We start from the raw sequence: 26,361 nt of genomic DNA, 5'->3' as shown, positions 1-26,361 counted from the left end.
CTCTTGCACCCAGACTGCCTCCCGCCCTCAAACCTGCACCCTGACAAGCCCCACCCCCTCCTATATCTGGACCAACCTGACAAGCCCCCCTACCCTGCTGAGCCCCAGTCAGCTGCACCTGGACCCCCACCCCGCTGAGCCCTACTCCCTCAGCACCTGGGCCCCACTGCTGAGCCCCCCACACCCAGACCCTCCCTGCTGAGCCCCAAGCTCCTTCACATGGACCCCCCCGCACAGTTCCATTCCCCTTGAATCCCCCCAAAAGCCCCTGTGCATCCCCCCACCCCACCCCCACACAGATTGCCCCATGCAGAACCCTCTCACCCCACACCTGGATTCCTTCCACACTAAGCCCCTCCACACTTGGATCCTGCTGGGCTGAGCCTGCCCGCCCCCACCTGGATTGGGGGCCAGGGCTGGGTGTGCGTGCGTGCAAGACTCACTGTCCCTTTTGCTACCTATCTTGGTGGGCCTGGCATGGTGGGGCAGGGCTGCGGGGTGTTTCTAGGGCAGGCCTGGCCATTGCGCTGGGTCAGGTGTGAGTGCAGCCTCACTGCGGAGTCTGTGTCTGGGTGAGGGGCCTGAAGGGTGATCTTCCTTCTCTGTGCATCCAGTGACGTGTGCTCCTCACTGCCATGCTGGAGCTTCCACATTTATTTATTGACAAATAAAATGTGCAGAATTTTTAATGTTTTGGTGCAGAATTCCCTCAGGAGCAAAATTTTTCCCTTTTAATTAAATTCTATTGTAGCTACCAGATTTTTTTTATCACGAGCTAAAGTAGCCATTCGCATCATTTGAATTCATCATGTCAAACTTAATTGATTTTTTGCCACTAGAACTAATTAGTTGCTCAGTTTTTTAAAACAAACAAACAAACTTGTTTTAACCTTGGGATTTTTTTACTTTTTGTTTCTTTAAAGGAGGAAACTCGAAAGAAACCCAAGATGACAATAGTAGAATCAGCTCAGCCTGGTAGTGAACCTCTGTGTACTGTTGATGTGTGACCAGAAAACTTACAAGTGGGGAGCAATAAAAAATGGAGAAACTACTTTCAACAATTATTTAAGAATCTATTTGCTGCAGAATGCAAGATAACTTTACAATCCCGGCTGCTTCAGTTATGCATTGTTCTTTTGCATCATCAGGGCAATATTACTTTTTTTTACCTCCTGAGATATGTATGTTTAAATGATTGATCATAAAGATCTCTACTTGGGCAAATGCACAGAGGATAGGCATGTTCACACAGGATACATTTAAGCTAGCACTTTTTCCTTGAAAGTCATCCATGTTGTCTGGAATGGATGTGTTTAAGGATCAAATTCAGAAAATCTATGTACAGGTTGAAGCTGATATATTATATATAAATTTTTATATATACACACTCTTGTATGAACATGCCTAAAATTATTTTTGTGAAAAGTTTTGTTGCATTTCAGCACATAATAATATGCACTGATAAGACACTTTGACAGATACATGAAAAAGTGATGAGCGATGTTCCTAATGTCATAGGATTAGGCCAGTAATGCCGTTTTTATTTTGTGTACTGCCAGGCTAAGGTTGGTTTGGTTTGGTTTAAAAAAAAATTTTTTTTTTTAAACTTGAAAAGAACAAGTGTACCTGGTAGTGTTAAGAGCAACAAGTTGGATATCCCAAATTGTTGGGCTTTATTTTAAAGGAAAAGTTATGATTGTTTACAAACCAATTGGAAGGGAAAACATTTGGCCCTCTATTTCAGTGTTTCCCAACCAGTGCGTCGTGGAATTGTTTGAAAAACGACACGTGAGAATGGGCTGGGGGAACTGCTGTCTGATTGGCAGTATGCCTCACTATCCCACCTCCTCCAAGCATGGAGCAACCAATCAGAGCTCAGTCTCCCTCTCCTTCCCTCCTGCAGCTGCTTATCTGGGGGGCCGTGGGAAGAATCCCTGGAGCTAGAGATGTGCCATGGCAGAGAAGAGGTTGGGAATCACTGCAATTTGATATAAACTGCAATTAACTTAGCCACTTGCGAGGCTATCTGCAGAGCTTGAAGGAGAAATCTAACTGAAGACTGTTGATGGGTATTCTGAAATATATTGCCAGTGCATTGTTTAAAGAAGCTCCACCCTAACTCCCCTGTAATATAGTAATTTTAATTTGTTTGGTGTCTGGCCACATGTTACTTGTTTGTTTAGTTAAATTTTAGATAACTTGCTTCATTAAATGAAAGATTTTGAAAACAATTTCTTCTTGTGGCCTGGCCGTTGGAAATGCTAAATTAACTGATTGCAGCTATCTTACTTTTTTTTTTTTTTTAAAGTTGTTACTGGCTTTTTACTTACGTTTTTCTTCAAATGCTAAAAAACTTTACTTCTGCAATGGAAATTAGAACGTAGATTTGGGCTACAACATAGAAAACAGACTAGAATAAGACCTTAATAGAGTGTACTGATTAAGATGAAAAAGGACATGAATATGCAAGCATTTTTGAAATACAATCTTAGAAAACGGGCAGTACTTACTGTATCTGCTGATGCTTTAATAAGTTATGCACAGAAGAAATATTTTGGTTGTAGTGAAAGCACTGCTTTTCCCCTTTATTTAGGGTTTTTACTTTATTGGCTAATGCAGTAAATTCCTCAGATTTGAAGGGGGAACCATTTTGTGCTTAAAAGAAGGCGGTGTGGGAATGGAATGGCAAGAAGCCAGTTTGGTGGTAGGGGTCCAATGGCTTATCCAAGAGTTGATATTAGTACTGCTATATTTTATGCTCCCCAAATAATTGGTGGGACAGAGAGTTCTTAATCCTTATAAAAGCTGCAGGTCTGGTACTTACCTGGACAGTTGTCATTCTTGAAATCTGAGTACAGCATACTGCAATATACTGACTGATTGTGCCAACTGGATTTTAACACCTTTAATATCAGCCCTGCTATTTTGGAAATTAGAAAACTTAAGTTTTCGATCCCAAGCTAAAGTTCTGTAATTTATTGCTTCTGATACTTGAGATCAGTCTCATTGTTTCTGTATTTGCATTGTTATAAGTGATATGCTCAGAGGTATCCGTAAATAAGAACTCACCCAATCTTCATTATCATATTCAGCTTTTGAGTTCTGTGAATTATAATCTGTTTTCAGTACAGAAGGATAGGTGGAGGATGATGCATTATTTTTAAAAGTGACCTATCTAAAAAGTACTGCCTCTGCTTATTTTCTTTTAATATAGCTTTAATCTCCATCTTTTGAAAGATGTGTAACATTGGTGCAGTACTTACAAGCAGTAGTTGCTGCTTCTCTCTGACTTTGATGAAGACAGGGCTTATATCTTTGCCTAAATGTATTACTGTGTAAGTAGGTGTTATTTCAGTTTGTGTGTTTTCTAGCAGAAAAATCTGTCCTTGGCCAATACTGTAAAAGACAAATCATCCCTGTGGATCTTTGTCCAAAATCAGAATGTCAATATTTTGCAGGCCACCTGCAGATTATCCATAGATGCCTCATTTAGGAATTTGTTTTTATTGTGTTCTAAGAGGATTGCTGTATTGAGCATTTTGCTTTAGTCTTACCTCAGTCTGCCACTATCTGAATCGTAAGGTGACCATTGCCCTTAAATAAAACATCTAGATAGTTCATTGTGAACCAAAGCCTCTCACATATTATGCATTCTTTACAAGGATGGTATTAGACCCTGCTGCAGCCTTTAACTGGAGAGTTGTCCAGAAAATGAAGCGCAATAACCTGCTGGAACAAACAACTTAACTGCTGTTTATTGTCATTGTGAGGTATTCTTGTGTTTTAATGTTTACTATTGTTTGGAGTGTAACAGTCTTGCATTTGCACATAAGCACGAGCTGCTGTGATAGAGGATAGGTCATTGCATTAATTTCAGCTTCTGCATGAACACTAAGGTGTGATTCAAGATGTACCCTAAATTTGTCTTGTAACCGTGTGTTTTTTAGGTAACCAGCTGTAAAGGTTTAGATCTTGATTGTATGAATGCATAAAGCAAAACTACTGCTTTTGTCACTGATCTTTGTTCCTTATCCTCCCCCTTATCCTAGGAAAGGTGGGTATTTTTATGGGGATGGAATGTATTAATAAGAACTGTTCCATCCTTTGGGAATTAGACCTATTCTGCTTCGCATATTATGTGCTTCTTGACAGAAGTGTGGTGTATTGACTTTAAGGGTTAAATTAGCGTGCATTCAAATCTTTATGGTACTGAATGAAAAATTACTGTGACTTCCAGTGAAATAGTCAGATGCTACCTATTTAAACACAAGTCATTCAGCTTTTAATATTTATTAAACAAGAGATAAAGTAGTTGGGTTCCCAGATGCTTGACATGGCTCTGTTATGCATAAAAACTCTTGCTGTTGTATGTAAACTCCCTAGGACGCTGTTAGGCTTTACATACAATGCACACTTGTAACGTCTAAGTATTCTTTCTTTAAAAGCTTGATTACATCCTACACATGCACTATATTTTGGTTCTGGAGCAAAGTTCACAAAGGTAATTGCCTTGTCAAACTTCCTGTGGGAAGAATTTCCGATTAAGTATCGGAAAAGTCCAAGAACTAATGCCATTCTCAACAAAATAAAAGGTGAACAGTATTCTGATGTGTATTTGAGAAGGGAAAAGTGAATAATGCATTCTTATGTGCCCAAGTAGATAACAATGGTTGCTGTATGAATTGTATTGAGTGCAGTTGCTTGATGCCAGTGCTAAATTGGTACAACTATAAAGCCTCATTTTCACTGAGCCTCTGCTTTGCTTTTTTTTCTGCACAATCATATAAGCCTTTGTGTTTGGTCTTCGAGTACTACATGTGTATTTTTTTCAGACAATTAGTTTTAAGCAATAAAGTTTGATATTACATTATAAAAATGCTGATTTGTTTGACTAATATTGTCGTGTTTTGATAGGAACCCTCTCCTTGAGCTGTCTCCCACCTGGTCTTTTGAAATTAACTGAAGTCTACTTTTGTTATGCAAATATCAGTACTTCTTACCATTTATTTTTAGCTGGTGTAACATGTTGACTTAAATTTTCATGGTAAAACTAGCCCCTTTTCATAAAAATGAAAACCCTTTAGCCAGGTACACTAATGAGATATTCAAGTGTTTGCTCATGTCTAGGTGCGTGCGCGCCCATGTGCAGAGTCAGAGATTTTTGTCTTAGCGGTATCCATAGGGTCAGCAGTAGCCCCCTATGGAGTGCCACGTTCATGCGTCTGTATATTTAGACGATACCGGCCGTACACCCTCTCAGTTCCTTCTTACCATGATGGTTGGTCAGAGCACCTTCCCCTTGCCTCGCAAGTGGATAGCAGTTTTCTCTCTCATCATTCGGTTTGGACTACCTTCTACATCTCAAGTTCATGACATGATAGTCCATTTTTTAAAGGGTCTAGAGCAACTCTTCCCCCCACATCCATGACCCCGTCCCTTGGGACCTGCAGCTCATGGGTCCCCCCCTTTGAGCTTTTGGCTTCCTGCTCCCATTTTCTACTCTCCTGGAAGGTTTCTTTCTTGGTGGCAATAACATCTGCCCACAGGATCTCTGAGATTAGGGCACTTACCTCAGAGCCGCCCTATACAGTCTTCTACCAGGAGAAGGTCCAACAGCAACCACACCTGGCTTTCCTGCCCAAGGTAGTTTGTTTCATACAAGCCAGGACATAAACTTACCTGTCTTTCCAAAACCTCATAAGTCAGAAGAAGAGCATAAATTGCGCACTCTGGATGTTAGAATGCTAGCCTTTTACATGGAAAGGACCAAGCTGTTCCATAAGTTGACACAGTTGTTCATCATGGTGGTGGACAGGATGAAAGGTCTTCCAACATCCACCCAGAGACTTCCATCATAGATCATCACCTACATTCATTTCTGCTATGATCTAGCAAAAGTGCCTCCACTGGCGATTGTAACCGCCCACTCAACCACAGTGCAAGCCTAGATGGCAGCCTTCCTGGCCCAAGTGCCAATTCAAGATATCTGCATGGCCACTACCTGGTCATCCATCCACACACTTACATCTCATTATGCATTTACCCAACAGGCTTGTAAGCCACAGGTCTGAACTCCAAGCCCACCTCCAGGGATACTGCTTGCGAGTCGCCTAGAATGGAATCGACATGAGCAAGTACTTGAAGAAAAAATGGTTGCCTATCTTTTGTACTGTTCTTTGAGATGTGTTGCTTGGGTCCATTCCATTTCCTGCCCTTTAGGTGGAGTTGTCAGCAAGAAGGAAACTGAGGGCGCAGGGCCAGCAACACCTAAATATACCAATGTATGAGCGTGGCACTCCAGAGGGTGCCACTGACAACCCTACAGATACCGCTAAGGCAAAAATCTGACTCTGCACATGGATGCGCACACACAGATCTGTTTGCTCATGTCCATTCCATTCTAAGACCAACAGTTACGGAAGTTAGGTAACTTTTTCCCCCCCCATCCCAAATCAGAGATGAGGTTTAGTTTTTCCCTGATTATTTATTAATGGAGAAGTTCCATACAACCTGAAACCCTGTCCCTGCCTAAATCATTACATCCCCTCTTTTTTGTATTCTGTATGTAAATGTATAAGACTACTTCAGTAACAAATGTGTAAGCTTTAGGATAAATTACCTGTATTAGATTTCTTCAGAAGTTGATAAATCCATTTTTACTAAGTTATCTGAAGTTTCCATTTCTTGCATTCTGGACTTGGCTTGAAGTAACACCACCCCTGTTGATGTGCTTTGAATGGCTTGTTCAGTATATAGGGAAGTTTTAATGTTCCTGATCAGTTCACTGAAAATAGCTTGATGCAGAGGATCTAGTGAAACACTAGCTCTGAAAAAGAATAGTTCATGTGGGCTCTTTACTTGAGTTCATAGGCAGTGTTCTGTCTAGCATCACTGGAGTCCTGGTCCACAACTGAGGGCTCCTAGGTGCTATGGAAATATAATTGTACTGCTTTAAGTCCCCAGTTACCTAATTGAGCTCCTGTGCATCAGTGGAGGAAATTATAAGGGGGAGAGATAGACAGCACATTCATTCCGACAGTGCAGCTACTGCAACAGTGACAGGTGTTCAACAGTGCAGGGGTAAAATCCTGGCCCCATTAGTGAGTGGGAGTTTACCTAGTGTCTTTATAGACAGTGTTATGTTCAGTTGCAGTGAACTTTGAAAGGTAGCATGAATCCCTTGTTAATGTAGTCAGGTCAACTAGTTCCACATGGGAGAAGCAGCTACTACTCCTGGGGCAATTCTGTGCTAAATTCTGTATGTTTGTCAAAACAACACAATATCATCATGCCTGTTTCAATTATTTTGGGAATTTATTTCAAAATACTTGTCCAAGTATGTCTAACAATACACATGACAAAAATGATTCCCCTGGGAGTAGAGAGTTAAAGAAACCCCTACCACAAGCCACTTCCTGTTATGCTTTTGTCAGGTGCCTCAGTCTGGGTGTGTCACATGTGCCAGCTGTGCACATCTTGTGGGGGGAAGGAACTGCCCCTTCAGTCTTGTAGTCAATTGCGCTTTTTTTTTTTTTTTCCACCTTGGACCCCTAGAGTTACCATATTTCAAGTTTCCAAATAGAAGATAATGCAAGGGGGAACTAGAGGGGTGCATGTACTGGGAGATGGTAGTTAGGGGTACTGGAGGGGACTGCACAGGGCCCCTGGCCTAGAAACCTGCACTCTTCCCCCTCCCCAAGCTCCATGTAGCTGTTACTGCCCCACCAAGCAGAGATGACCTATACCTGCTGCTGGGGGGAGGGCCCCAACAATTTTTAAAAGTTTGTGCCTCTCCTGGAAAGCAGCAATCCCACCCTGCAAATCCCAGCTGTTGCTCCTGCCTCTCCCTGCAGGATGCAGCTTGCTGGCTCCAAAAGCTGCCATGCAGGGAGGAGGCCAGCCACACCACCTGCCTGAGCAGGGCCAGCAAACCCAGGAACCACAGCCTGCCCATGCTTCCCATGCAGCCACACTGCAAGCTGGGCTCTGCTGAGTTCCACTGTTCCTAGCAGTGGCCAGCAGCCCTGCACTGCCAATTCTGCAGGTGGAAGAAAATGGAATTCTGCACAGAACATTAATTCTGCATTGCACAGAATTCCCTCAGCTGTAAGCTATGCTCTGAGTCAGCTAAAGCTTCCATGTAGTCTAAGTATGCCTAAGAAAGCTCACATTACAGTACTTTGGGCTGAAGGTGCTGGAAGAATAATTAACCACAGTAAGGTCCATAGTTCCAGTCCTATCCTAACCTTATACCCATGTATAAATTAATCTGCTGTGGAAGTTAACTCTGCTCTGTCATCTTCCTCCAACATCTCTGGAAAAGAGTATTTTCTTGTACGTTTGTCTTGTTCTGAATCTTTCCTCTTTTTGAAACAGGAGTGGGGTAGCACTGAGTCCAGTCCTATTTTCACTTTATTACAGAACAGGAAAATCTCTCTCCCTTAGAAGTTGTATTGGATCTCAAACATCAGGTTATCAGTTTGGCTCATAGGTCCAGTTTAACTCAGAACAATTACACTCAGGGAGGGTGATCCTTCTACTTAAGGGGGCAACCCATTGTCTGCACCAAAACCACAGAACAGCGGTCCATTTTCTACTAGAAGTATGTAAGCTTCATGTATTTTTCAGATTACAGGCAGGAGCTTAGACTAAGTCTTTGCTATTGGGAGAGAGATTTTTTGTACCAGAGCAGCTGGAAAGTCTTTTTACAATAGCAACTAAAAATCAGGCTTGCTTTAATACAGGTTTATAATCCACTATTATTTGCAACTGCCAGCTCAAACCTCTCTTCAATTCAAACCAACATCCAGGCTAAGGAAAATTCAACAGTTTTAAAAATCAAATTTATTTAAACTGGTCTACAAGGCAAAAGTCTCCTGTTCAACAGAATTGCCCATATGCCAGATGGGCATTAAGTGGTGTTTGCTATCAGCTATTTATCACTCATCTTCCATACTATTTTCAAACAAAAAAATTTTCTTGGGCATAAAAAACCCTACAATCACTCAACTTGTGGAGGGAATCCATATGTCTGAATCCTAGTAATATACCTGGACAGTATTTTATGAAGAACATGCGAAATATTTAGTTCATCATGCTGGCCTTACATTGAAGGCATCGGGACATCTTTCAGGAGTAAGTGTGCACGAGTGAAAATAGCAGGTTTTGATCCAACTTGTCTGTAATAAGGTTATTTTCCTTGTAGGAATTGGATTGTTTTAAGCATCTTAAAGTTAAACTAATCTTTGTTCACGGAGTTGAAAAATGCTGCTGTCACTATACTTAACTGAAAGCCTTCATCAGTTGGAAGTCAGGTAATTACTATGTTGTACAGAGGTTAACTTGTATGGTGTTTCTGCTGATTCCTCAAACTGCAACATTCTTTAACTAGCAAAAGTAACTTCTGCCTCTTAGAAGGAAATCAATAGTTTAAGATGGTTGCCTGAGTATATAGAATATATATGCATGCGTGCACGCACACAAACTGCCCAGCCTACCACAACATTAGGTGGAACACAGAGTTCCTACTTTCTCTTCAGGTGGGTCAATACTGCCATCCTGGGTAGAATCTGCTGCATTTGTATTCATGACCTGAGCTGTGTCAGGGCTTGCTTCAGTAGAGTTTCCATTTGAATGTTCTACCCTTTCAAAGAATATCAGCAGCTCACAGTGCATAGTCTGAGGGAACAGATCCACTGCCATTGCTTTAACTGGACGGAAAGGGGTTCCTTTGACACGATTGGAGGGGGCCCGACAAAGACTTAGGAGAAAAACAAAGTATAGTATTAATTTTCCTGGACCATGAACACCAGTCTACATTTTCTAGGAAAAGCCCTTGCATCGTTGTTCGCTCCCCCTGCCTCATAGGATGATCATACATTTCAAGATCTACTACTTAACCAGCTACTGGAGGGTAAGTCTTCCTCCCTCCTGCTGGGAGAGTCTGCCACCACACAATCAAAAGTGGGTCTTCCAAGGCAAGGTCAAGTACTGCTATACAATCCTATAGCTAATATGATTAATCTATTTGTATGCAAAAAGGGAATTCAGCCTCACTTTTTTCAGGAAGCGTATTTTGCCTGCTGGCTTTACCTGGCCAATTCAAAAACTTACTCCACAAAGTTGTTCATGGCAGCTCTGGGATTGCAGGATACATAGATGAGCTTCTTCAAGTGTTCAGCTCTTCGGATTGCAAGAATGACTTTAGAATCTAGGTGACAAATTAAGAAAGTTGTTTGCCAATAGTGTATGTTACTATATTTGCAGAAAAATAAATTTTAAACTTGAGCATAAAGATTGTCCTGTTATAGTACAAGCCTGTTTCAAGTTTTCTCCCAACAATCAGCTAACTGATTTCATTCTGTTAAAACCATTCCACTAAGTATCAGTTAAATAAGACCTAAGTAAATAAACTTACGTAGTCCTGCCCGAGGTGGATCTACAATTGTAATCAGGTTGTGTGAAGCTAATAAGTTAATTAAAGAAGGAACAATGTCTTCAGCCTTTCCACAGTGAAATTCAATGTTACTCAGATCTGAAAAATGTAGATATAAAAATAAAGAACTGATGTGAAGTTTCAGTATAATCAAAACATCTTTTAAATTAGTGTGCACACAAGTAGGTAGAGTTACTAGGTAAATTGTACTTCTAGTGTTTTGCATATAGAAATGCCAATATTTGATGCCTTGGGACAAACTATGGATTGACTTTTGCAGGTATTGCCATCGGTATAATATTCAAGCAGACATACTAAAGCTATTGTGTTTAAATAACCTATTATTGTGCCTGAGAGCAAATATACAACTTGAAAATCACCATAAACATGAATGACTATTGTAATCATGCATTAAAATTCTTTGTCAAGGAAGTTCTCCCTCTTTAATGTGCCATCATTAAACGTTATGGTACACAGTGTTAGGCAATGTTGTCAAATGAGCAATTTGCTGATTAAGTATAACGGGAAAATTATATTGCTTAAGTTATTTTTAAAATTCATCATCACTCCCATAACCGCACTCGTCGTTGGGGCACCATCATTGATAAGCAATCAACCAATTGTCTCCACCCTTGACGATTGTGTCTCAGTGCTTGAGTCGCCACAAAGTCCATTCCTGTCCACTCTTATGTGGTCAATCCATCTCTTCTTCTGTCTACCTCTTCTTCTCTTCCCCTGTACTGTCCCTTGGAGGATGATCTTGGATAGGCCAGATGATCTTGTTACATGGCTACATCACTTCAGCTTGCACTTCTTCATGGTCGTCAGGAGGTCTTCATTTGACCCAGCGCGTTGGGTGATGATGTTGCGGACCTCTTCATTAGTGACGTGATCCAAGTAGGAGATGCCCAGAATTTTACAAAAGTATCATCTCCACTATCTGTATTTTCCGTTCAAGTTCTGCTGTAAGGGTCCATGTCTCGCGTACATAGAGAACAACAATACACCTGGCACCTCCTGGGAATCTCTGAGGTCAGATTTTTAAAATTAAACTAGGTAAATTTCCTTGATTTAAAGAGATACTACATTTGTATTCAAAAGACTACTAACTTCAGTGGATTTTTATCAATGGGAATATCTGATAGAAATAATTACAGCTTTCAAGTAATTAATTCAGGCTGGAATTTTCAGATGAAAATAAGGAAGTTAGGCAAATTCAATGGAAATCAGGTATTTAACTCTTATATTCCTTATAAACAAAGAATCTAGCAGTTACACACACAACTTTACCAACCATTAATTTGAGCATTCACTTTGGCGTCCTCCACAGCTTCTTGACAGAGTTCGATTCCAATAACTTTCTTCACTTTCTGTGGAATCAAAGAAAAAAGATCAATGGGTCCAACAGGGTGTGACACATGCTTGATGACACAACAAGTACCAGACTGGCGGAAAACAGAGTGATTGTCATGGAGCAGTAATTCCTGCCACAGCACAGGCTTTAGACGTTTATTTCCTCAGTTTACCTGAGGAAGAAAAAAGCACTACCTTTACAGCAGTTAAAATAAATAAATAAATAAATAAAATAAAAAAGCAAGTGGTGAGTAAACTAGTAGAGTATCTTCAGAGCTTGTCTTGATGACCAGACAGTGCACAGCAAGCTGGAGTATAATCTACAGGACACGACATGTTAGTGCGCTGTCTGTGGACACTGCTCCTGTGCACTAAAAGTTCAATAATCTACTCATTTCAAAGCAGAATAGATCAAGGCACACAAGGGAACTAGGGGCTGCAGTAGCAGGGTCTACACAAACAGGGCCCAGCATGCTAGTGCAGTGTAGATTTACACTAACTTGCTGTGCTCTAATTGTTCCTCTAGACAAGCCCTCAGACTGTTCAATAGATGAGGATAGGTGGAAAGACTTCCTTTGACTTCCCCATCTCCACATATAGGCAGACATTTTAGTCATGCTCAATTTATTCTTAAATTGATATCTCCCTCACTGCCAGCCCTGCAAACTCTGCCTTAGAGTGAAACTGAATTCTTTCCACTATGTGCATAATTACCAGTAATAAGAAATTATGACGACTAAATTAGGCTCTCAATTATGTGTGCACAACTTTATAGCTGTCAATGGTTTTCCACGGATGTAACTGATTAGGACTTAGTAAATAATTATGTTGCTGCACAAAATGGAAAAGGGTCCAGCTCAGTCAGTTTTAGCTGTACTGTTTCTAGAGATATTTAAAAAACTGTCACTAAAGTAGATCTGTCTTTGAATATATGCAGAGACCGGAAAATTCATGAATAAAGCATCCTTTTTACAGTCACTTTTCAAAATATGAACTACACCTTCATGTACTTTTGACAAAGAAAGTTGTGTCAGTTGCTATGAAGTTAATTGAAATTAAGTTATGTGGGACTTTTCAAATCTAATAAAGGAAATGTAGCCAGAATATCTAGCAGGGAAACATTTATTTATGTCCAGAATTAAGTCAAACTTCCTAAAGCACTGGCAATAGCCAAGTGCAATAACTTGATTTAAGCATTTTCCTCAGTTAAATGCAATATGAGAGATCTGAAACTTAACTTTCAAGTTCATTTTATGACTCACTGTATTAATTTAATATGACTTGCTGAATAATACATTTAAGGCAAATGGCTCACCTTTGCCAGTGAAATTCCAATTGTTCCTGTTCCACAGCAAATATCAAGTACAGTACTATCTTGGTTCAGCTGGGCCCAGTCTCTAATGGCTTTATATAGAACCTCTGCAGCCTGTGTATTTACCTATGGAATTCCAACACAAATGTTCCCCTTTGTTACAACAGCAAAGGTAGTAAAACCAATACTGTACTTAATATTAAATCCCTTTTATGAAAACGTGCTTCCCCCTTCCTCATCTCTAACACACTTATTAAAATAAGCCAACTTTTCATGTAAAGTTCAAAGCAGAATTGTACTGACAGCATGAGATAGCAAATCAAAGTTTATCTCTAGCAACAGCAAGATATACAATTGGCCCAACAGACCAGGACTTATTCAAGGCTTCGACCAAAGTTACCGAACTTGACCGAAGTTAAAAAAAAACACCTATAACTCCTTCGCATATTTGGATGTTGCTTTAGTATAAATTCAAACATGTAATACAGCATACTGTGACAAAGTTCCTCCTCTATCTTGGTGGATCCTGCGCTTATTGGCAGATTTTCTTGCCTCAGAGATTCACCATGTGGGTTGGGGAACAGCCCAGAGACCTTCCCCTCTGGAAGAACCCACAGTCCAGGTCAATTGAGAGGTTTGGGGGGGAACCCAGGCCTGCCCTCTACTACAGGTTCCAGCCCAGGGCCCTGTGGACTGCAGCTGTCTATAGTGCCTCCTGTAACAGCTGCATGACAGCTACAACTCCCTGGGCTACTTCCCCATGGCCTCCTCCAAACACCTTCCTTATTCTCACCACAGGACCTTCCTCCTGGTGTCTGATAACGCTCGTGCTCCTCAGTCCTCCAGCAGCACACCCTCTCACTCTCAGCTCCTTGCGCTTCTTGCTCCCAGCTCCTCACACTCGCACCACAAACTGGAGTGAGCTCCTTTTAAAACCCAGGTGCCCTGATTAGCCTGCCTTAATTGATTCTAGAAGCTTCTTCTTAATTGGCTCCAGGTGTCCTAATTAGCCTGCCTGCCTTAACTGGTTCTAGCAGGTTCCTGATTAATCTAGTGCAGCCCCTGCTCTGGTCACTCAGGGAACAGAAAACTACTCATCCAGTGACCAGTATATTTGCTCTCTACCAGACTCCTGTACCCCACTGGTCTGGGTCTGTCACAATACACTTATGGCACTAAATAAGTAAGTCATATTTGTTGGACAGCAAAATTAGAGGGGACAACAAACACAGGAGAACAGGGCCAAACTGCAGGCAATGAAGGGACAAATATATGTTAAAGGTCAATTCCTACCCAGGGAGAGGAAACAAAACAAAAAAATACTCTACATACAGAAATAGGAGGACATACCCATGCAACTACATCCATCACAAAGTGAATTTATTTTCACCTTGTCTCATTAATGTTGCCTGCCTTAAAATTACTTTTCCTGTAACCAAGTGTAGTTATGGAAAGGTATGGAATCAGGACTGGAGGGTCAGGAAAAAAAGTTGTCCAGGTCAGTACCTTTAACCTAGAAAATGGTCTACATTAAGAAGGTAAGAACTTAATAGCTTAAGTTCTCAAGTGAGGAATAAAAATGCAACTATAAGATCTCCTTAAAGCACATGTGTCATTCCCAATTTCTAAAGGAAGTTAGTTACATGCAATCTAAGGTGAAGAATATTCTCCTTCCCCTAATGCTAGCACTCACTTTATTTCCCCTCTCCTCCAAATGTTTTGTTAAACTAACATTACCTCTTCTGTGTTTTCAGACAAACAATTTATTTGTTGAGGCTTAAGTGTTTGCTGGAAGAAAATTATTTGAAATACAACATTTGTAGTATATTTCCCAATGGGCAACTGTACTACTACTTCAAGAAGTCACCCAGTGGGTGCTCCACTGTAGGTGAATCTGCATCCCTGCACCTGCGATTGGAGAATTTCAGTAGCAGTGCCCGTTTAGGTCGCACATGGGCTGTCCCTGTCTCATGTCATCTCTGATGTTTACATAGTGCTTTGTGACCAACCCCCCTCACCACAGTTCCTTCTCAACCACAGAGTCCATAGCAGGAAATTCCGAAGAAGAGGGGAGAAGGGTGGACAGTGGAGCACCCACAGGGACAACGATCTCGAAAAACCTCAGTTATTGCACTTGGTGAGCAACAGTCCCTTCTTCTTCGAGTGTCTTTGTGGATGCTCCACTTTAGGTGACTGCAGAGCAGTGCCCCTCATTGGAAGGAAGGAGCTTCGGAGTTGAATTTGTGAAGGATGATAAAACAGTAAGTCTCAACAGAGCATCTGATGTCAAGTTCTGCTCTATTGCATAGTGCTCTGTGAACATGTGGGCTGATGCCTAATAGTTGGAGGCAGGTCCTGGCCGATGTCTACAGGCTGGTTTGTGTTGTAGTGATCAGATTGACTAGATCAACAAATCTGCGTGGTGGGATGGAGATTAATTGGATTGAATAGCCAGTCTCGATGATTTCTAATATCCATTTGTCTGACATGATGCTCTGCCACGCTGGGTGGAATGAGGTCAGACTGTCTCCAAAAGGATGGATGGTTGTAGATGGTTCCAGCACTTGAAAATGGGGGAAGCATCTCGGTTCCTCAACCAAACCCTCAAAATTGCTGATTCGAGCGGGGTTGCTGGGATGGCTGAGATGGGAGTGGTCTATGTCTTGTAGCCCTCTGTCTACGTTTCTGTGGATCATATTGCCTCAGTGGTGTACGTATGGCACAGATCTTGTTCGTTGCCGTGAGTAATATTTCCCTTGCTTCTTTCTCTGCGTAGGTGTATAAATGCCTAAAGACCAAAGAATCTTTTAGGGTGTGAAGCAACTTGGTCTCAGCTGAGAACAGCTTCAGTCCCTCGAATGGGAGATCCTCCACAGTGGACTGTATCTCTTGGGGAACCCAGAAAGGTGGAGCCAGGAAGCCTGGCGCATGACTATGGATGTAGCAATGGATTGTACCGCTGTGTCTGCCGAGTCCAGTGAGGCTTGTAAGGCTGTTTGAGCAAGAATGTGGCCCTCCAAGATGACTGCTTTAAATTGCTCTTTTTTGTCCTAAGGGAGATAATCAATAAATTTGGACATTTTTTAATAATTTGAGTGGTTATACATTTGGCTATGAGGGCCTCATAACTGGCAATCCTGAATTGTAGGATCGCTGCTGAGTAGGTCTTAGGCCCAAAGAGGTCTAACCACTTTCAGTTCCTATGATACGGGGTGCATCCAGATTGATGTTGTCTGCCCCGTTCAGTCACACCCTCTACCACCAGAGAGTTTGGTGTGGGATCTGAAAACCATCAGAGACTTGCTATGTGAAAGGGGTCCCCAGTAAAAAAGTTTGAGAATCACTGGCTTAGAGTAACATTGTCAGTACGCCGCCCATGGATCCCAGTTGGATCACTGTGGCAGGAATGGCATTGGTGGGGATATCCTTGGATGTATATACCACCCATGGGTTTCGGTCATGGGGTGGTATTCCGGATGTTCTAGTGGACCCAATCTGGTGGCTGTCTGCATGGACAAGAAGTGGCGTGATGAGTAGATCTCCCCTTCCTCCTCATCCTCCTCACCGCTGGAGAAGGGAGGAGCTGATCTGGATGGTGGTGTAACTTGGCATGGTACCGATCATGCTGGAGTAACATCACTATGAGTTGGGGAGATTCCAGTGCTGAAGAGACTAGCAGGTCTTTGTGCAAGAGAAACTGTCGCAGTCCCTAGGAAGTTGTTGGCGTAACCAATGAGACTGCAGCCGTTGTCGGTACTGATGATTGCATGCTATGCGTTATAGAGGCAGAAGGTGGCGCCATAGACAGCAGTGCTTCTGAGCTGCTTGGTGATGCATGTTTGAGTGGCCCAGCACTACCGTGAAAGGGAGGGTAAGTTTCCCTCTGCCGCTCCTCTCCAAACCTGCCCACTTAGGGTCTTTGGCTGTCACAGTACCAGGTTTTTTGCCACCTTTTTAGAAGAGTGTTCTTTCCTCTATGAGGGTGATAAGGAATGTCTGTCAGATGCTGTCACTGGAGAGCGATGTCCAGGAGGAGTCCATAATCCTAGATTGGAAGCCAGGTGCAGACTTCTCCATCAAAAGAAGTTTTAGCTTAAGGTTCCTTGCTTTTCTGGTGCAGAGTATTAAGATTATGGCAATGGAACACTTTTGTGGAACATGTGAGGGAGGATATGTATACTGTACTAAGGGGTAACTGAGAATAATAAAGAAAATACCTAATCTACTAAAAGGGTAGCTAAACTGACTAACTGAGATCTATAACTACTAAGGCTAAATCTAATTTTTAAGATAAAGGCAAGCTTGGAAGCACTGCCAATCGCTCCATCTCCAGCCAAGGGCAGTAGAAAAGAAACTGAGAAGGGTTTGGTCGCACAGCGCTAGGTAAACACCAGAGATGGCGCAAGACAAGGACAGCGCATGTGTGCCCCAAACGGGCACTGCTACTCAAATTCTCCGATCACAGGTGCAGGATACAGATTCATCTAAAGTGGAGCACCCCAGGGAAAACCATCTTGAAGAACTTCAGTTATTGCACATGGTGAGTAACCAGCCTTCTCTTCTGTTCTATTCACAGACTGCTTGCTAACACAGAATGTGCCAGATACCAAAGTAGTACAAAAAAGTCCCATTAAACATTCACTTCAGCTAAAATGCTAAAACTAAATATTTAATGTAGCAAAAACTGGTATTCATCCACTAAAAATTATTTTCAGTTACATCAGATTTATGTAATTTAGATCGCTCAGTATATTTCTGCTGCCTCTTTGTCCATGCAGCATTTTTTCTGCAGTATTAGCCATCTTACTGTTCTTAGCCAAATATTTTGTTAAAAATGTTTAAAAATCTTAATGCAGTAATTTAAGCAGTCCATCTTATTACTTCAGCTCTAATACAATTTAATTTAGCAGAACTCAATACCAACATTACTTGGAAAAATGCATGGGGGGAAATTCTAAACTTTAGACCAAGAAGCTCTTCATATATGTACTTATCACCAGCCAAATGTTGTAAGGGCAAGTCTTCACGATTGGGTGATTTTCTGAAAGAAAAAAGCCACCAAACACATTACAGCAGGTTTTAGCCATGGCCACTTATAGTACAGACACATTCGGGGGGGGGAGGAAGAGGGACACTACAAGCATGTTAAAGGGGACCTTAAAAAAAATAAAAACCCAATCCACACAGACACACACAACAGTTTTAAAAACAAAAGTATGTTGGTTTCTGACCTTACATATGCTGATTTTCTACTTTTACTAGTGAGATTTGGGCATTACTATTAGCACACATAGGAAGCCTAGCAAAGTTACTGAAGAATAATTTAGTTGGACACACAGCTGATTTTACAATATTGTACAATTACTGTGCTTCATTGTAACAGGATGAGGCCTATCAATGCAACGATTAAATTATAATTGCATTTAATTCAGAGTCTTCAGAAAGTTACTTTTTAGCCTTAAACGGCAATACTGTAAATGAAAACAATTCACAGGCTGTTGTTAAGGAAAGTTGTAAAGTATCTTAAAACCAAAAGTTTTGTTTTACTATCCAATTTCTGTTCTCAGAGGGTACATCTGCCATTGCATAGAGGCAGAAAGAGGAGGCATTTAGTGTTTCTGGAAAAATAAAATGGGGTCCTCAGGCAAAAGAAAAGAGATTGCTCCGTGAAGGACAGAAGTGAAGAGAGCAAAACCAGACAGAAACTGGCAAGAAAGGAAAGAGGTGGGGAGAGCAGGAGAAGTGTCTCAGAAAATTTCTTCCTGGGTTCTCCACAACAAAACAAAAAAGGTATCCTCCTCCTGTGACAGCCCCTAACTAGTCAGGTTTATCCAGATACAAAGCTCTAACTGCCTTTATCCAATAAAAAAAAAAAGGGCACCCAATCCACAAGTAGAGAAACAATAGTTATGATGCAGAAGACCATAAAATATTAGGAGTCTTTTGCATGGACAATGTAAATAATTTTAGCAATAAAATAATAATTACACTGCTACTCTTTCTATATTCATTGCTATGCAGGGTGGTAGTTACAGGAGAAATGCCACTTAAGCTTTCCTTTACAGGTACAAAACTTACTTCTGCCCTTCCTCTACAAAGTAAAGAGAGGTTACCCCACTGTCCTTTCCAGTTCCTTCTGTAAAGTACTTTGCCAGTGAGGTTCTCAGGTCAACAAGCTCTTCTTTACTTAATTTCTAGAAGTTCCAATTGAAAGGAAGATGTGATTATTATGTGTTTGGTTATTTTCCAACACTTTAATTTAGTATTTGTTCTGTTCAGTTTTACTCATTTGCTTATGTATTGAGAGGCAAATATTTATATACGGAAGTGTTGTCTAGGAACAAAAAATATCAAACAATGATTCTAATTACTTTACTATTTTGTATGGGACATTAAACAGACATAGCTTGGGTTTTATAAGAGTCATGTGGCTACAAATGGCGTTAACTAGTGGGACATCCTTATTCTAGCCTGGCCTATGTAAAAGGCCCAAGACCTTCCGCTATACATTCTCCCAGATTCTGTAGGGGAGTGAACTCTAGTTATTAGACTCTTCTGCCTCATCTCCTTCTGCTCCAATCTGCTACCCCTCCTATGCCCGCTCCTGTTGTCAGCTCCTGCCCATCAGCCCCTCCAGTCTTCTGCCTCCATCTACTCTTGACCATTCCCCCCACCCTCATGCCTCCTGCTCTTAACTCCTTTCCTTGGTCCACTTTTTCCTCACCCCTGTGTATTTGAGTCAGGCTCCTCCTGGGGGGGCTTTTAATGAGTACCACTGCGCAACCTTAATTGTAGATGTTGCTACCTGTAACACTCTTATACATAATACATGGTCGTGCTTTGCCTAATTTTTATATGTCAAATCTTAGAGCCCTGCCCCACACAGGGATTCCATACACAAAATAACATTTCCCAGAGACATGACTAAGAAGAAAGTCTTCAGATAATTTATAGTTTTCAGACAAACTGACTGAACTTTCTTTTAAAAAAATCTATAGGCTTTGTAATTAAGAGGTAGAATAGTTATGAACAACATATATACCAGGGCCCACCAATAATTATCAGATTAAATACGAGTAATATAGTACTACTATCAGAGAACTTTGCTTGAGAATCAGCTAATTCATTAAACAAGTGTCCATTGCATTCAGGGTTTTTTCTTATATTATATAAAGCTTCAGTACCTGAGGATTAAAATAAACAATTGCCATGATATGACCATTTTTGCTCGTGCGGACTGTGAGCTGTTTCCAGTGACCTTCATAGGTTTCTAGGCTGTACACCGAGTAAGGGGTTGTCCTGCAATTTTCAAAAGTTCAGTTACTGAATAGAAGAGCAACTTCTGCATAATGTTTAATAATTCAGATAAGTAAAACAACTCCACCATACAATAATGTAGAAGAAAATAAGCTGTTATTAAATTCAAAAGATTAGTTTTGACCCTTGTTGACATCTGCAAAATATACTTGTAACTGAGGGAGCTTTGGCCTGTAGTACACTATGGTGGTCTGCCACAGAACAGTGGTTATCCCTGCCTCAGTTTCACTTAGTTTGTTCAGGGACAGAACCTATATCTATTAATCTTCATCTGTAACTCCAGTCCTCCAGCTGGGTTACTTGTGTCTCTCCCCTTTTGGGACCGAAAGGAGTCTGACTCTACCCAAAGTTCTTCCAACCCCTTTAGCAGACCATTGCTCGATAGTCCTAGATTTGGCCCTTTGTCTCAGGGCCTCTCCTAATCCCTTTTCCAGTGCTATCCCCTTTATGGGTTTCTTCCCTTCTTTCTTCAACAGGACAGAAATAAAGTAAGTTAAAACAGGAACACAAAGCCAAAGTCCAATATTTCTGTTATTGTTACCACTCAGGTCAGGGTTCTCAGCAGTCCTACAACCATCTGTATGAAGGTGGTAGGGGACCCAGGCCCACTCTCTCCTCTGTATCATAACCTGGGTGGTACGATCAGTGGCTTGTTCGTTTAAATCTCTTGCTGCTTCCTAACTCAGGGCTTGCAGGTACCTCCTGCCTGGTAATCTTCTCTGATCCCTTCTGGAAGAACTGGGTTCCTCTGGATGACTTCTTCAGGTCTCACCCCGTGGAGCCCCTTCACTGTGGCTCTGTCTGTTCTGGCAGGGCTGCAGCCTTTTATCTCTGTTGTTGTTAGCCTGCCCACAGACTGCAAGGGAGGTCCCTTGAAGCATCTATACACCCAATCGCAATACCCTATGGCTAAAACTCAGATCCAAGCCTTGATCATCTCTCCCCTAATGAATTCAACCTCTTCCTCCTCTCTGGTTTTCATGATTCTCACCTGTCACCCTTCACTTAATCAAAAATACAGATAAGAGTATCTTCCTTTCTCAACGTTCAGATCACGTCATTGCCCTTTAAAACATCTCATTTTTACCTTCAGGGTTCTGCCCACATCTCTATTCTCATTTCTTCAAAATCTTTTTTTGCCCTTTTCCTAACTGTTCCTTACTCAGGAGTCTCATATTTTCATCTTTGTGCTTTCCTTCAGCATGTGGAAAAGTCCCCCATTTTCTAGTATACCAAACTATCGCCCTCTGTCATTCAAATTCCTCTTTAAAACTCTTTTCTCTGTAAATCCTTTCAACATTAATCAACCAATTACAATGAGAACATGAGAAAACTTTAAAATAAAGTATTTACCCTATTTTGAGATTGGGCCATTTAATATTTTGATTTAATACTGCCTAAGATACTCTTAGATCTAAATACCTTAAGGCAGTAACTGTCTTCCTCTACGTATTGCGTAGTGCTGAACATACTGAAAAAGCTCAATAAAGGTAAATAAAATAAAACAAATAACACATGATGAGCTATGTGTAAAAACAAAGTATAAAGGAGTTGCTACAGAATGGAACCAATTTACTTAAGTTTCAGTTCTAAAATAACCATCCAGCTCTTCAAAATGTTTTATTTTGTACATGTTTCAAAATATTTAAGACAGCAAAAACCTTTCAGGGTAAGACATTCAGCCTAATTTAGTTCTCACCTTATGTAGTCTTGAAAAGCCTTTACTACCTTTTTGGCAACAGCAGGAATGTGAATAGTCTCAAATGGTTCCACTACAGCACAGCTTCCACCCTTGTATTTGCCAAGGCGACAACCCACAGTTTTGTCTTCTTGATTTAAACTCATTCCAATCAAAAATTCACATTTGTTGCGGTATTCAGTCTAAAATTTTAAAATAAGAAATAAAATTACCTAAACTATATACATAGAACCTTGCATATCAACCGCCTGTCCTGAAACATCTGTTGTAGCACTAGTCTTACATTTTAATTTTGTAATACTAAAGTTTAGTTAGTGAATTTATTTCTTTATCGATGGCCTGAGACCCAGAATATTAAATTTCAGCCCATATGGAAATTCTAATTTCTGAAGAAGGGTCTAGTAATGATATTGTTGAAAGAACTTGAGTTATAGTTAGGAGGTTTTGCTATATCTGGGTAATAAATGCAAAATTCCTTTGAAAAAATCTGAATTTGTATAACAGACTAGTAAGCAAGCCTATGGAGAAAAAGCACAATCCAATATTTTTAATTTTTGTAAGGTTTCAATTCGTTTATAGCTTTTTTTTTTAAACTCCTAGATTAGTAGTTCCATTATGGTATTTATGCAAAAAGTAGTAAAGCACAAGCTTCTACACACGTACCAACCTACAGATTTTTTGCTACCACAGTATTACCCAACAGATAGTCCCCCACCCCTCAGACCAACATAGTTTGTTTACTTTCAGAGTGTATTACACATTATCACTCCATTCCCACAAGTTAGATTTTGAGGTACCTGTAATGGTGATGCTTTCACTCCCTCTACTGGGCAACAGATTTTATTATACTTCTGCTTCTGTACAAATAACCAAGGTAACAGGGCTTTGTTGTTGTTTCCTATTTCCCTGCAAAAGTTTAACAGATTTACAGAAGACAAGCCTTTCAGTAAATATATGTATTTGAAACAGATGAATCAGATTAACTGGCTGTTATACAAAACAATACAGGACCATTTACAGACATTCAGGGCTTTGGAGTGGAGCACGGAGCTGCAGGTTTTTGCCTGGAGCTGGAGCGGAGCCGGAGCACAGCTCCAAAGCCCTGCATCCAATTTTATTTTTCTTGTCTGAAAATCAAGTTATTTAAAACCTGAAGGATATTCTTCCACAAGAGTCTTGTCAATGGGAAATCTAAACTGTATTTACATCTTACTGCTACTAAATGCAGATTTTTAAATCTATATAAATACATAAAATAGCTACAGAGTTCTAGGATAAAGCAACTGTTGATCTGTCACCCCTTGGCTGGAATCACTGTAAAAAGGGAAACAAGAGAGTCCTGCATTTTTCTGTAACAACCTCCCTGACTGATTAAGGAATAATGTTGACAGGTAAAGGGAGTCTCATCCAGTCCTGCTTAAGTGCTGATGCAAAGTAGAATCTTATGATGATGGGACCTTGATGGGTATTTAAGCATGGAAGTGGGGAAAAATAACTTTGTCTGCTTTTATTTTTTTAAGTGTCTAATGACTATCAAGATTAAATGTTTTCTTTATATGGATAGTTATATAAGTGAATGAGGCATAGATAAAACTGTAATTTTATATTTAAAATATTTTCTTAGGAGTAATTCTTTAAAGACTAAATAAAATGTGAGAATTAGAATAGAGGGGTTGATAGAAGACCATCAGAATGATGTGACTGAAATCTTACATCTCACCACCTAACAGAGTTCATCCCTTATATCACTGAGAACCTGCCAATTCTAGCTTTTCAGTGGTATAAAATCTTAATTTTTAACCTTGGTGGCTTATGGAATAATTTTCCTTAAAACCATATCCCTTAATTTATCAGGGTCTTTTCAAACAGATTAAGTACTAAAAATATCAAATCCTATACATTAGAATAATGTAATTTTCAAGATCTGGGGTTGAGGTGGTAATTTAAGGAAAAGCATTCTTACATATTAAAAGAGACTTACTTATACTGTTATATTTGTATAGGGAATAGAGAAAAGATTTACTGGATTTTAGCTATATTAATATAAATTTATATTAAAGCTCAAACATTAGTAAAGTACCATTACAAAAAGAAATTACTTTGTCAGTTTCTGCAGCACTTGTTCACACTCTTGCTTCTTCTTTGTCAGCTGTTCTTCATATGGTATATTCCACAAAGGGGTCACTACATCTGCTATCTGTTTACTGAGAGACTCCTCTTCACTGTCTTTTGCAAAAGCTGGACGCTTTGCCTCTCTCTGTTCAGTGTCCTCCACTTCTTTCTTCCTCTTTTTTACAATGGGATCAGCTTTAGGCTTTGCGAGCCTAACACTCAAATATCGGCTCTTCCACATGACTCCATGAAGGACTTTCATAGCCTTGTCCCTTTCCTCCTCACTTTTAAATGTCACAAATGCAAAAGTTTGTTTCCCAAAAAGTTTTATCTTATGAGGGTTAAGTCCATATTTGGCAAGAAATTTCTTTACGTCATTAAAGCCAATATACTTTGGAAGGTTCTGAATTTCTACTTTATAAATCTCTGATGTAAACAAATCTCCTTTGATATATCTGTACATATCAGGGCAATTGGCTGTATTCTCTGCATGGCTACTATCTCCTTTGTCTTGCTTAATTTCCACCTCAGTCATACTTTCTACTTCTACAGAAGGGGCTGTATTTTCTTCTTCAGGGACACAGAGACTACTATTTCCTTCCATCATTTCTTCAGTCCTGTAAAGATTTCAGTTTTACAGATTTAATACTCTTCGAACAAGGACTTGTTGAAGTTAGAAAATGTTGGGAGTTTGAGCCACAATGCACCCCACCAACCCCTGCTACCAATATGCCACAACATGGTTCTATCACAGCACATGCCCTGGGCTATGACTATCACCATTTGTAATCATGGCCATGCCCCTCCACTCCAAACCCACCACAGCATGCCATCCCCCATTACCAGCGTACCACTGCCAAGATGCCACAATGCACAATACCATGCTCACATAACAGGGTGTGATGCCATTGCAGCATTCCACTCCGTACTACCGTGGTGCCAGGGCACTCCCCCATGTGCCATAGCAAAGGGCCATCACCGTGCCCCACCACCTCACCCCATGTACCATAGTGCAACGCCGCCGCCACCACCAGGTTGCAGCACTATCACTACACCCCCCGGCACCAGGAGAGCACCCTCACCCACCCATGCAGCATCCAGCGCACCAAGACACTAGCCTAGGGCATCCCGTCCGCGCCCCCCGGGACCACACCGGGATGCCACCGCATCTCAGCGCGGCTCCCTACTTCTGCGACCAATAAGCACCTATGGGGCGAGCGTCGGCTCAAGCTCCGCCGGGAGCGCTAGGAAAGAGGAGCGTGAGGGAGCCCTTCGCTCTCCTCAGTCGCAAGCCCTCTCCCCTACACACACCTCCCGCCCATCTCCCCGCACGACCCGTCCCCACCTCATACTGCACACATACACAGAAGGGGGGCGGGCTTCAAGGAAGGGGTGGGTCTTGCGTGACGTCACCGGGAAGCTAAAATGCCCGCGAAAAAAAGCGATTTTTTTTCATCCGTTTCCACAGATTCTGCCATGGAATCCGCCCACTGCATTTATAAAATCCCACAATCCTAATAATACACGATTAAAATGACCCCCCCCCCTTCCAGCACACACGCAGGCGCCATCTTGAGAGTAGAGAGACGCGGGATGGTCGCCGCCATGCCGCAAAGGCTGATGGGAAACAGCTCGGGAATGGGGTAAAAAGGTTGACTTGGGGGCATACACTAGATCTTTGGAGATGAATTTTCTTTAGAATCAGCCCGCGAGTGGGGGGTGCTGTACGTTTTTCGGGGGGAATTCGGGCTGTTTCCAAGACTTCGAGTAGGAGCCTGGAGAAGTTGCCCGGCCGGACGCCTCGGCGTGGCTGGGATTTAGTACTGTTAAAAGGCTAATATCTGGTGGAGGGGTCACCCTGTCCCCTACAGCTAGCAGCGTTATAAGAGATAAAGGGATCGGGGTAAAGTAGGCGTTTCCCATCAGGCCTTGCGGCAACGGCGGCGCGGGCTGCGGGAATGAGGTAAAAGCGGGAGGGGGCGGGGAGCTGCAAGCAGGAAATTCAGCGCCAAAGCTGCGGTGGGGGGAGAGAGCGACGCGAACGAGTCTAGTCTAGGAGCAGCGCCACCTCCCAGCCCCATGGCGGAGACCAAGGTGAGGATGCCGACGCTTCCCTTAGCAATCTGGGGCGGA

The 26,361-nt window shown here is 41.4% G+C and overlaps 3 protein-coding genes across 8 annotated transcripts in view; 2 read left to right on the top strand and 1 right to left on the bottom strand.

Moving 5' to 3' along the window:
- DGCR8 (DGCR8 microprocessor complex subunit) overlaps positions 1 to 4,751 on the top strand; it is a 42,077-nt gene extending 37,326 nt beyond the window's left edge. For both annotated transcript variants that reach the window (XM_024197095.3, XM_024197094.3), the window contains exon 14: positions 924 to 4,751. In XM_024197095.3, the coding sequence (XP_024052863.2) occupies positions 924 to 1,007 (84 nt within the window). In that variant the 3' untranslated portion in view covers positions 1,008 to 4,751. The remainder of the gene's footprint in view (positions 1 to 923) is intronic.
- Positions 4,752 to 7,293: 2,542 nt separating this feature from the next.
- The window catches only part of TRMT2A (tRNA methyltransferase 2 homolog A), a 20,078-nt gene continuing 1,010 nt past the window's right edge, over positions 7,294 to 26,361 (bottom strand). The window contains exons 1-12 of one of the 5 annotated variants that reach the window (XM_024197092.2): positions 25,592 to 25,635; positions 24,216 to 24,845; positions 22,914 to 23,022; positions 22,117 to 22,298; positions 20,285 to 20,399; positions 19,179 to 19,294; positions 18,030 to 18,141; positions 13,104 to 13,226; positions 11,730 to 11,805; positions 10,418 to 10,534; positions 10,114 to 10,210; positions 7,294 to 9,760 (exon numbers count right to left, since the gene is read on the bottom strand). In XM_024197092.2, the coding sequence (XP_024052860.2) occupies positions 9,505 to 9,760; positions 10,114 to 10,210; positions 10,418 to 10,534; positions 11,730 to 11,805; positions 13,104 to 13,226; positions 18,030 to 18,141; positions 19,179 to 19,294; positions 20,285 to 20,399; positions 22,117 to 22,298; positions 22,914 to 23,022; positions 24,216 to 24,835 (1,923 nt within the window). In that variant the 5' untranslated portion in view covers positions 24,836 to 24,845; positions 25,592 to 25,635 and the 3' untranslated portion in view covers positions 7,294 to 9,504. The other 4 variants (XM_024197090.2, XM_024197091.2, XM_024197089.3 and 1 more) reach the window with 4 other exon arrangements.
- The window catches only part of RANBP1 (RAN binding protein 1), a 13,921-nt gene continuing 13,400 nt past the window's right edge, over positions 25,841 to 26,361 (top strand). Inside the window, exon 1 of the mRNA XM_024197093.3 lies at positions 25,841 to 26,322. Within this exon, the coding sequence (XP_024052861.1) occupies positions 26,308 to 26,322 (15 nt within the window). The 5' untranslated portion in view covers positions 25,841 to 26,307. The remainder of the gene's footprint in view (positions 26,323 to 26,361) is intronic.

Source organism: Terrapene carolina, unplaced genomic scaffold (assembly GCF_002925995.2).
Source record: "Terrapene carolina triunguis isolate 2854851 unplaced genomic scaffold, T_m_triunguis-2.0 Scaffold234, whole genome shotgun sequence".
NCBI lineage: Eukaryota > Metazoa > Chordata > Testudines > Emydidae > Terrapene > Terrapene triunguis.
Note: the sequence above shows the minus strand (reverse complement) of the source record. Positions and strands in the feature narration are given on the sequence as shown.